Source organism: Eschrichtius robustus, chromosome 18 (genome assembly GCF_028021215.1).
Source record: "Eschrichtius robustus isolate mEscRob2 chromosome 18, mEscRob2.pri, whole genome shotgun sequence".
Lineage (NCBI taxonomy): Eukaryota > Metazoa > Chordata > Mammalia > Artiodactyla > Eschrichtiidae > Eschrichtius > Eschrichtius robustus.
This window is the reverse complement of record NC_090841.1, coordinates 3,419,145-3,431,280: the sequence shown is the minus strand read 5'-3', so window position 1 is coordinate 3,431,280 and position 12,136 is coordinate 3,419,145. Positions and strand designations below refer to the sequence as shown.

At 50.6% G+C, this 12,136-nt stretch overlaps 1 protein-coding gene across 4 annotated transcripts in view; it reads left to right on the top strand.

Moving 5' to 3' along the window:
• SPATA13 (spermatogenesis associated 13) overlaps positions 1–2,216 on the top strand; it is a 260,134-nt gene extending 257,918 nt beyond the window's left edge. For all 4 annotated transcript variants that reach the window (XM_068526352.1, XM_068526354.1, XM_068526353.1 and 1 more), the window contains 2 exons: positions 106–180; positions 1,952–2,216. In XM_068526352.1, coding sequence (XP_068382453.1) covers positions 106–180; positions 1,952–2,130 — 254 coding nt within the window. In that variant the 3' untranslated portion in view covers positions 2,131–2,216. The remainder of the gene's footprint in view (positions 1–105; positions 181–1,951) is intronic.
• Positions 2,217–12,136: the final 9,920 nt, after the last annotated feature.

Here is a 12,136-nt window from a genome sequence, read left to right as displayed (position 1 = left end):
CGGGTTATGGAGCAGACCTCAGGGTTAATGTGGGTTCAGTGCAGGTTTTATTCTGAAATGTTTTCACTTGTTTTGAGTACATATCACATTTGTTTCTAAATCCAGGAATGGAAATTTCAGAAAATCAGAAGAAACTCGCCATGTTAAATGCTCAAAAGGCAGGACACGGAAAGTCAAAAGGTAAGTTTTGGAGAAGGTTTTTCATCTCCTTAGTGTGTGTGTGTCAGTACTGGAATTAAAATGGGGAGAAATGCCCGAAGCTGTTAGGTATGACCGACTCTTAAGTGAAGGAGAGAAATGTGGGTAAAACAAGATGATGGTTCAGAGCAGTGGACGGTTTAAAAACCAAATCTGCATTCGGTTCTGAACGTGTTTGACTTGGGGCCGAGGAGCTTCTGGACGCTCCTGCCCTGCCCTCTGAGCCTTCCCCTGCGGAGGGAGGGATATCCGTCCACAGGCCAACCAGCCCAGGAGTCTGGGGCATGTGAGGAGGAAGTCTCCAACCCCAGACTGCTTGTCAGCTGAAGGCATGTCCTAGTTCAGATGAGAAAAAAGATGTAAAAGTTCACTGTGTCAAGCAAGGAGCGAAAGCAAAAGAAGATCCTCTGGCTTCTTTAGAGCCTGGATTCTCTACCCTGTGGCACATTCCGAGGGAATGACCTGGGCAGCTCTTACAAAATACCAAGGCCCGGGACACGGACCCCAGAGTCCACACATGCATAGTACAGATACTCTAGCCCAACAGAAATGAAACAATAAGGATTCTTATTCCAAAACTACGTGTTGTATTTCTGCAAACTTTATTCATATGAAATTTATCCCATTCGGTATTTTCCTACCCGAAAATGCAAAAACAAGGACCAGTTGAGCCCGGGACTGATGGGCTGAGAAGAATTTATTACCAGAACAGCATTTAGCAAAGCCCTGCTTCCTCTGCTCAAATGCAGAATTCCCTGCCGCCCCCCAACCACCCCCCCCCCCACCACACACACACACACACACACACTAAGTTAACGGATATCTTCAAGGCAGAAAATCTCATTTTAAGTATTTCTTGCATCTCCACTTTGGATGGCAGGTGACTGGTAAATATCAGTTTGTTGGGATTCACTAGTTCCCGTCCATATCTTCCAAGGGTCACTGGCTCAGCGGCCAGGCAGCTAGTTCGAAGGAGCACTCATGTTTCTGGGGGTCGCCTGTCCTGCACTTCCCATGAGTTCTCCCATGTCATCCTCTCTGCCGCCCTGGAAGAGGAGGAGAGCCTTGCGGCAGGTCGGGGGCAGGGAGGGATTGTGGACGGAGGCCTCTCTTCTTCCCAAACTCCCACTCTCTCCTCTTTTCATGCTGACTTTCACAGTTAGCGTGTGGTCTTGTAGCTCATTTAACACAACTTTCTGACCACCTGTGGGCAGGTTTTGTATACCAGCTCCAAAGAAACAGCTTTGGTTAATTCGATGAGGTATCAGGGGCGCTACTCTAAGCACGTAACTTGTATTCACTCATTTAATTCTCGTAACAACCCAGTGGGCACCGTTACCCCGTCTTAGACATTGGGAAACTGAGGCTCAGAGGCACCAAATACTTGCATCCCGTAAGTGGCGCGCAGTATGAACTCCGGGCTCTCACAGAAAGCACTTCACGGCTTCTCATCCCGCACAGACGTCCTGCCAGTGACATTTACACAGTGGCCCTGGGTGTCTGTTTCCTTCCCGGTCACTTGGCTGTCACGGTACCGTCCTGGGAGGGTTTTAAGTGAGGATTCAGTGCGGTAGTCTGTGTCCCGATCGGCACGCAGGGTCTGAGTGTAAGTGTCAGGATGGCCGTTCGGGGCCCCTTTGGGGGAGGTGACTGGAGGGTCGGCCTGGGGCGTGGGGACCGGCGCTTGCTTTTCCCTGGGGGCTGCCGCCGGCGCTGAGTCCGTGGCCCTCTGCCCTCCCCACCCCTGCATCAGGCTACGGCGGAGGATGCCCCTCGGCCCCCCCGCTCCAGAGCCTGCGGCCGGTCCACCAGCGCCACGTCACCGTGCCCGCCAGCCTGCCGCAGCAGCAGGTGTTCGCGCTGGCGGAGCCCAAGAGGAAGCCGTCGCTGTTCTGGCACACCTTCAACAAGCTCACCCCCTTCAGGAAGTGACGCGGGGGGCCGGGGAGGGGGGCGCCGTGCCCCTCCTGGGCCCCGCCCAAGGAGTCTGCTCTGCACGGGGCACGGGGATCCGGTGCTGAAAACCTCCCCTGGGGACGCGGTGAGGAGACCTGGCCTCGCCGGCGGTCGCAGAGGCCCAGCTGCCTTCTCGGGAGGGGGGGGGGGGGCATGACGCACAGCTCCAGTGTCGCCTGGGCCGCTCCCCGCCGCCGTGAGCCCACCGAGGCGGCCGCCGCCAGGGAACCGGGGTGGGCTCTGGAGATGCTGGGCGGGGAGCCGGGAGCATGGCCGAGGACGACCTGCGGTCCAGGCCCCGGGCGGGCCTCCCCGAGGAGGAGGGGCAGGGCCACTTTGCCTTCGGTCTTGAAGGGGAGGGGAGCGCCGGGGTCAGGGGGTGGCGGGCGGTGACCGCAGCCCCGTCGGGGCCCTGGGGTCCCCTGGCGTCTTCCGCATTCACGCAGTCGCCAGATGGTGGGCGGGCCTCTCCCGCAGGCTCCTGCGCACGTGGTCCGGGGCCCGCGGTGCACAGAGACCCACGCGCTCCGAAGACGCCGTTGCTTTCGGGGGGCAGGGAGCCCGCTGCTGGCTTTGTACGCTTGTCCCCGCCCGCGTGCCACTCCGCGAGCAGAAACCTGAGAAACTTCACGCACGTGCACTTCCAGTAGGAAAACCCATTTCCTGTAGTTTGATGACGAAGTGAACGTGCAGACCTCCCAGCTGAAACGTGTCCTTAAAAGAGCGTCCGCGTGCCTGTTCCTCCCTCTGCCTCCGTCCTCGCCGGTCAAGTGACAGTGACACGTACCTTCTTCCACTGAAAACCAGAGGCTCAAGGGTCCTGCTTCCTCCATGTTTGAAGCCGACTTTGTCCCACAGCCCCGAGCAGTCGTGTCAGCCGTGCCATGATTAGCATGTCGACAGGTTTCTGAAGATCGGTTCCGTATGGAAGAGACCTCACGAAATAGATCCAGACTCAGAGACAGCAGCCTTCTCTAGCGAAGGCCATGCGGCAGACGCCGGTCAGCGGCAACCTCCTTGCCTTTTCTAGATGGTAAATTCTGATGAAAACGGCTTTTAAACGTGCCGGGAGGAAACAGGCTCTGCCAGAGCGACACCTTTCCATTGACCTCATGCACCGGGCGGGGGTCCTGTTACATGTCTTGTGGTTTTCTACTCGGGAATCTCTTTTTGGTGTTGAAACCTCGAAAGTTCTCTTTTCTACCCAGTTCCTGCTTGAGAATAAACACACCTGTACGGTCCTAACAGAGGGGACACCTGAGACTCCAGGTGTGCCCCCCTCCTCCTCACACCCAGAGCTGTTCCCGGGGGGCGGGGGGGACCCAGGCGGTGCTGCCTCTGGGGACCTCGGGGCCCAGGTCCCGGCACGGAAGCCGCTTCTGTGAGGAAGCTTCTCCGGAGGTGCCGTGGGTCCGCGTGCTCGTGTGTGTGTGTGTGTGTGTGTGTGTGTGTGTGTGTGTTTCCTTTCTGAATAGGCTTCTCAGTTTTCGTTGCATTTATATAACTGACCTTTTTACTAACAAGATATAATGATAAATTTTGAAGACTATGCTTAATATGCTTTTTGTGGGCCGCCTCAGCAAACATTGTCGGGCCTCTGTGCTAAACAGAGTTGTTTGTATATATGGCAGTTGTGAACAGTTGGGTTGCTTTTTTTTTTTTTATTTTTTTTTAATAGAATTACTTTGAGGAAGTAAAGAGAATCAGTTGCTAATGTTATATTTCCAGTGAGGACTCACCCCCAGTGCAGAAGCACCCAGAGGGCCCCCGTCTCCCCCCGTCTCCCCCCATCCCCCCATCTCCCCCGTCTCCCCCCATCTACCCCATCTCCCCCCGTCTCCCCATCTCCCCCCATCTACCCCCGTCTCCCCCCGTCTCCCCCCGTCTCCCCATCTCCCCCCATCTCCCCCGTCTCCCCATCTCCCCCATCCCATCTCCCCCCATCCCATCTCCCCCCATCTCCCCCATCCCCCCATCTCCCCCCATCTGCCCATCTCCCCCCATCTCCCCATCTCCCTCCATCTCCCCCGTTGTCCAGAGCACAGGGACAAAGGGCTGGACGTGCTGTCGGCAGCCCTGGTCTGTCTCTCGGCCGAGCCCTGACTCCTGGCTCCCCCCTCCTCCCCTCAAGCTTCCCAACAGAGGGGCAGGAAGCATGGACACCAGGGAACGTGGTGACAGTCCCTTGGTCAGATGTCCATCCTAGGTGGCTCCTGCTTGGATTTCCAGGTGATTTGAAAACTGCTAAAGTGCGTTTAAAAGGATAGAACGTCCTTTGTCCTCTTTAAATCTGTGTGTCTAGCTTGGGTTTATTAGCAAATGCCTGCATTCTCCACAGAATAGATGGCTCGGTGTTCTGTTTTTACATTTGCCGAACTTCCTTCTTGATTTCTCACATGTTCCACTTGGAGAGAAAAAGAGAAAAAACGAAAAGCCCCCTGTACAGGTTGTGTATGAATTTCACTGGGAATCTCGCTTTCTCTGTCTGTCTTTTTCTCTTTTTAACACTACACTGCGTGATATCGGTGGACCGCCCCCCCGCGCCCCCCCAAAAAAGATGGCATAACATTTTGATGAATTTCACTTACTCTATCATGTTTCAGAGTTTGCCAACTCTGTTGAAAGACCTTTGAAATGGCCTCAGGTCCAAAGCAGCCTTCTCGGTTTTTGATGATGCCTAACATGTATAACAACCTTGCAGTAGATTGTAAGCAATCGTACAACAGAATACCTGTGAAGTCCTGGAGAAATGGCATTCTTTGTCTTTGGCCTGCAAACTGGAAGAAGAGTGGCAGGGATTTGCCAGGGCTTTCCTGGGACACCTTCTGTGTCTCTTGCTCTCGGTACATCTGATCTCTTCCCACCCCCCTGCCGTAGACCTGATTTTGTAGTTGAAAACATTTCACCCCCATCTCCACGTTCCTTCTGAATATCGTCGTGCCTTTTTATTCATAATACAAAGACTGAGCTCCATGCCTGTTCAGAAAATCCCCTCAATCCTACATTGCTGTTGTCTAGACACAGAGCAAAAGTGCATTTAATTCAAAACCTGTTTCACAATAGAAATCTTTTGTAAAAGCCATGCGCCAGCATTTTATCGGTTGGGAATCTCTACAGGCCCAGACCGCTGATTCTCCTCAGTGCAGATCAACTTAGTTACCAAGCCAGAATAGAAAAAACCCAACCACCTGAGTTAGGGAAGAAATTGCGGTGTAATATTTTGTTGAGGAGAGGAGAAACAGACGTGTCCCTCACAGTTCAGTGCCAACAAGCGTGGATAAATGTGGCTCACAGGCCAGGGATGCCGGGCACACATCGAGAAGGCCAAACTGCCCCAAAGCAGTTTTCCCCGTAATAAGCTTAGCCCACAAGTTGTTCTCCCTGTTAAAATATCACCTGGCTGACGCTGCTCTTCTCAGGATGGATGCAAGGAAGGTGGAGTCCAAAGGATTCTGAAAATAATAAGTAGAAACTGTGTGATCTTGAAAAAAAAACCAAACCCAGGAGCATAAATATCGGATGCAAATTTAGTAACAACAAACTTAACATTACTGTCTTTAGTTGTTTATTAGGTATCTGACACTTGAATTTAGAAAATACTGTAACTGATTCTGCAATTTAACAGTTGGTCTCTTTTTGTAAATATTAGCATCCACGGTGTTTGACTTACCTACTTCACAAGGCTTTTGGTGACCTGTTCCTTCAATTCTAACTCACCAGCATCAAGGTGATGTTATCTGTATAGGTCAAGTGACAGCTTCCAGACGAAGTGGCTGTTGACAGCTGAATTGTGTTGTACAAGATCGCTGTAACTTGATATGTATTTTCTCTGAAGTTTTTGTAAAAAAAAAAAAAAAAAATATTTACAATGTTATTTGAATGATTTCTTGTAAATGCTGTGAATCTATATTTGTTGTTTTGTATCTGTATATTAAAGTTAATTTGCCAAACTGGCTCTAGTAATGCATTGGAGTGTGTGTGTGTGTGTGTGTGTGTGTGTGTGTGTAACATATTTTAAATGGAGAGTGAGTGCTAGGAGGGTTTCTGGAATTTGCAGCTCCTTCCCTGCCTGGACACTGACAGATTTCTTTTCAGCAAAAAATCATCCGTGAATGAACTGATGAAAACTGCTGGGGTGAGTGCGGGAGAAGGAAGGCTCTGAGGGGAACAGAGAGGGGCCACTCGACTTGAAAGAAGCCACCAAATATTGGAATGAGACGGGCAAAGCCAAAGCTGCAGTGAGAAGCTCAGCTCTGGTTCCCAGGGGTTCCAGATCCGCAGGTGGCCCGGCTCACTTAGCCTTGGTGAGTGGGCTGGATAAGAATTTCCTTCCCTAATTAAGGGCTTAGCAAAGTTAAGCAAATAGCCCATTGTTGCTGTGACGTCATCAGGAAAGCGTTGCCGCAGAGGTCGCCCAGCGCCCCTGCTCGGTTTGTTTACTGGTTCGGCCTTGCTCCCCTCCTTGGGCTGGACTGGACGGGCTTTGCTTGGGGGCCGGGGCTGTGGAAGCACTGGAACCTAACACCCCCTCGGAGGGCAGTGCCCGCAGCCCAGGAGGGCACCCCGTGGAGGGAGGAGAGGGCTGGGGGTAGGGCCGTTCTCGGAGGGGTTCTGGGGAGACGGCCCAGCACGGGAGCCACCCTCCCACCGGGCACCAGACAGACGGTGAACCGGGCGATCCTCTCCTCCCACGGGGCGTGTGCTCCAGGGCGACAAGCACGTAGGGCATCACTGGAACGCAGCGTGCATTGTAAGCATTTGAGTTCTAGAAGGGCTTGAGGGATGGGGGCCTTTCCTGGGGGGTTGGGGCAGGAGGCAGGGCCCACGCAGACCCCCGAGGGGGAGCCCCGAGCAGCCCTGGGTGAGCTGCTGGGATCCAAGTGCGATGGGAGTTGAGACACCAGTGGTGGAAGGTCCATCTCAGGGCTGCGGGCCGGGGCGCTGGGTTGCACCGGGCGGAGTCTAGGCGAGGAGAGCTGCTGCAGGGGCAGAGAAAGGGCGGACTTAAAACCAGAGGCAGGGGGATGACTGGCGAGACAGAATCCAGCAAAGAGACAATGAGAAAGGAGAGAAGGTCGCTGTCAGGATGCTCGGCGAGGATGCAGGTCCCCGTCATCACCTGGGTGGCTGCCCGCTTCTGCCCTGGGTGCTGGGTGCTGCTGCCGTAATCGGATACAGGAAGGGATGGCGTGGAGAGTGGGTCTGTGGCTGGCTGGACCACCCGGTGGCAGCACGGGGCTGGGATGCAGGTGGGGGAGGGCTGAGCAGAGAGCAGGCAGCTGGCAGTGAAGATGCACGTGGGGCCCCAGCCTCAGCCCTGAGCGAGGCAGAGAAGGGGGAAGGGGCCCGGGGTGGGGAAGGGGACAGGAGGGCAGAGGGAAGAGACTGTCCGCAGGGCCGAATGCTGCCCACGCGCCTGCCCCTGAGAAAGGACCCAGGTGTCCGGGCGGAGTTAGGGGTCAAGAGGCCAGGTCCTTAACCTGTGACGCCACTTAAACCCCGCCACTGCCCTGTGACGCTGGTACTGTTTTGCCTGCCATACAGAGAAGGAAACTGAGGCACAGTGAGGGTAGGGGGTTTACCTCTGTTCAGGGGGGACTCGCCCTGCACCCCACTCTCCCTGGGGCCTCTGCATTCCAGCTTGGCTCTCAGAGTTGGTTCTGTGAGAAACAGCATTGGGTGCATTTGTTCTCTCGATGCTATTTTTAAGTCAGAAATCAATGTTAATAGACACTGATGGGAGAAGATAAGAATCAGTGATCACATGGGATTGAAAAAATAGTTTCACCATGTTTTTCTTAGTGGTGTGTGTGTGCGTGTGTGTGTGTGAGAAGAGAACAGGCATTAAACTCTTAGGCACACGAATGCCTACACTAAAAGGAACTACACAGAGTCAGAGAGATCTAGTTAAGTGATGTCAGTTCTAAGGGTCCGGGATCCGATCAAGGCCTGACAGCACCGTCTTCAGTTTGGTCCTATTAGCTCGTGATTGATCGCGGAGAGGAAGCAAAGGCACAAACGTCACTCTAAGGGGAAGGGCCTGCCATGGGGACTTCTCCCTCCAGACCCACCTGGAAGCTGCCTCACCTTCTCTCGCTACCTAGAGTCTGTCATACAGAGTGAAGTAAGTCGGAAAGAGAAAAACAAATGCCGTACGCTAACGCATATATATGGAATCTTAAAAAAAAATGGTTCTGAAGAACCTAGGGGCAGGACAGGAATAAAGACGCAGATATAGAGAATGGACTTGAGGACACGGGGAGGGGAAGGGTAAGCTGGGACAAAGTGAGAGAGTGGCATGGACATATATACACTACCAAATGTAAAATAGATAGCTAGTGGGAAGCAGCCGCATAGCACAGGGAGATCAGCTGGGTGCTTTGTGACCACCTAGAGGGGTGGGATAGGGAGGGAGGGAGGGAGACGCAAGAGGGAGGAGGTGTGGGGATGTATGTATATGTATAGCCGATTCACTTTGTTATAAAGCAGAAACTAACACACCATTGTAATGCAATTATACTCCAATAAAGTTGTTTAAAAAATAATAATTATAATAAAATAAATCGAAAAATAAAAAGGACGGAAAGAAGGAGCTAAATTGGCCGAACTAAGTGGTGTTGCTGGAAGATGCCCCTGGCTCAAGTGTTGCCTCAACTTTTGAAGTTCTTCCAAGACACCTTGTGCTTACTTGTTCCCTCCCCTTCCTGCTGTTTTGCAGATCTATCCGCTAGGGAATTGCGTGGCAGGAAGGTGTGATTTTATTTAGTTTGCTCCTGATTCCTTGTTTGCATAGCACCTGGGTGCCGCCTGCAGCCCTGGGGTTCAGGTAAGAGCCTTAGGAAACAATTTCTTTAAATTCAATTTAAGGCATCAGAGTCCTAAAGCAGCTCTTGTATTGCTGGTGTGTGATAATCCTGCTTAAGTAGGTAGCTGTCTACAGGGCTTTGGGTAGTAAAGGGGTTAAGCCAGTTCCGAAATACATTCTTAAGAGGCTAAACAGGAGACAGAAGCAGATTTTGAAGTTCTTCTGCTAGAACTCTGCAAACTGGCTGCGAGGAGGGATGAAACCATAGAATAAATCATGAGAATTAGCAGACCTTTCTAGAGAGCTTTCTAGAGAAGCCCATGGATTATTTTGCACAAACGTTAACGTGTACGTTTTTATATTCATGGCAATACTAACTTACCCGGTGTAGTTTAAAACAAGGCCTTCAACATATGTTGAAGAAGAAATACATATGTACAAAGTATAGAGAAAGTGGAATAAAATGTATTCAATGAAGGCAATTTGGAGATTTAGGTTCTTGGACTGTCACGTCTGGGAGGGATGCTGGGTTCACTCATCCCTTGCATTTTTTGCAACCTTTAAAGGCTAGAGGTTTGGAGACCCAGTAAAGATTGCTCAGCTGGGTTCTGGCAGGTCTTTATTAAATCTTTGTATTTGGGCAAGTAAGAATCTTGAAGAGTAGAAACCTTTAATCTTGGCCGTGAATTAGGGACAACATGTCCTTGGAGAAAATTAATCAGGAGGGGCCCTGAGTAACCTTTCAGAAAGATATTCAGTAGTGAAGGAGAATGTAGATCAAGCATAGGAGAAACAACCCAGAAATAAGAAGTAAGAACCTATTTTATTTGGGTCTAACAAACAGCAACTCCACAGCCGTTTGCGGTCTGTATCCCTCTGCCCCTAACCATTTCCGTGTGTCAGGTTTGTGGGGTCACAGGGGCTTCCCAGGGTCCCTCCTTCCCCCCGACTTGACATTCAACAGAAGGACTGTGTCCGTTCTCTTTGCATTCACACCGACTGTATTGCTCTGTCTAAGGCAGGGCCTGCTGTGGGATTTTTAATGTATCACCTGAAGGGTTTTTGACCCAGTGGGTCCTCAGCAACTTTGTTGGGCTGAGTGACTACAGATGTCGAACCCGCCTCACTTTGGATGAGCACCCACACCTTTGACAGCTGAAGCCTTGCATCCATCAAAACTTAGGCTTAGCTCCAGGAGGGAGCCTAGATAACGGGCTTGGGCAAGTTAGCAGCACGTGTATTTCTCTCTCACGTCAAAGATGGGCTGGGAGGGCAGGCCTGGCCTGTGCTGTCATCAGAGACCAGGATCTCTCTGTCCCCAAAGGGTTGCCCTCCAGTTCGTGAGGAAGGGCGCACCCCCTTCCCGTGAAGGTCCTGGTCCATAAGGTGCACGTGTCACTTTTACCCACTTCCCACCGGCCAAAATCTAGTCTCACGGTGATACCTGGGCTGCGAGGGTGGCTGGGAAATGAGTCTATTGCGGGCAGCCACGTGCCAACTAACATTTCTGTTACCATTGATGATGGTGAGCAGGGGCGTTGGAGAGACTAGCGACCTCTACCAAGAGCACTGACAAGGACTGGATTCAACATCCAGCCGCCTCCCTGGTGATGATTTGCATGTGGTTGGAACCAGGATAATATTTATTCATTTATTCTTTATTCATTGTCATTCATTCATTCAACCACTCAACAAATATTTGACTGTGAGTGCTGAAAATAAGAAAGTAGGCAGATGCAGTTGCTGTCTTCAGCAAGCTGTTACCTATAAGTGATGCTAGTCTAGGTGCTGCGTGGAGAAGGGGCGGGGCGGGGGGGGCAGTGACCCAGAGAAGACAAGAGGGAGGGTGGAAGCGGGGGAGGGCAAGGTGGGAGACAGACGGGGTCCCAGCTCCAGTGCGTTCTGGAGAAACACCAGAAGTAGGAATTAAACACTGACACTGAGGAGCCAGCCAGAGGCTTTGTGAGAAACGCAAATGTAACTTTTTATTTTGAAAAATAACACACGAATGTAATTTCTACTCTATTCCTTGTGCAAACCGTCACGTCCTTCTTCTAAAAAATTTTTTCTTTAGAGATGGTGCCACAGCTTATCTCACTGCTTCTTTGGGAGCAAAGCGCGTTCCTTTATTCATGATCCTTTGTTGAAGTTTGTCTACCTGCCGGGCCTGGGGTGATACATCTCCGCCCGTGTCAAGTGTGCAGAACCAGGGAAAGAATCACAGAAGGACGGATGTTTGCTTTTATCTCAGCTCTCCTCTGGCTGGCGAGCAAAATGGAGTTTATCCCAATTTGACACCTATATGAGCTCCTGATCTTTTTTATTACTGGAATAATTGTAACACATTTTGAAAAAATTAAAAGGGAAAAATATAAACCCCCTACAGAGGTTGGTCTGTGCAATTTAGATTTGACTACGACCAGTCACTTCTGAGTTAAACAGAAGAGGAAGGTGTAGATTATTTATGGAATTTGGCTCTAAGAAATCTCAAGTCAATTTCCTGAAATGGCGTAAGTTTGTGATTTTAAAGGGAAACATCTGCCTTTCCGTCCCAAAATACTTTTATTTGCATCAAACTGCACCCTAAGACACATAGGGGCTTCCATACGATGGCGATGTGATCCTTTGGATGACAGTCTAGCTGGGTTTTAAAAATGTATATGTAGAAATAGTTTTATAGACACGGTAAAAAAGCATTTTTAAAAAAGAAAAGCTCCCATAACCTCACCATTCCAAAGCAACCATGTGCATCTGGATATATTTGCTTCTAGTTTTTGTTACCATGCATATAGGCACACGTTGCTTTATTGCGCTTCACAGACAGTGCATTTTGTCACACAAACTAAACATTTGTGGCAACCCTACATTGAGCATTTGCTCACTTCGTCTCTCTGTGTTCCATTTGGGTAATTCTCGCAATATTTCAAACTTTTTCATCACCATTACATTTGTTCTGATGATCTGTCATCTTTGATGTTACTACTGCCACTCGCTGAAGGCTCAGACGGTGGTTAGCATTTTTCAGCAATAAAGTATTTTTAAAATTAAGGTATGTAAATTGTTTTTCAACATAAGGCTATGCACACTTAATAGACTACAGTATAGTATAAACATAACTTTTATATGCCCTGGAAACCAAGAAATTCGTGTGACTCAATTTGTTTCTGATCTTCACCT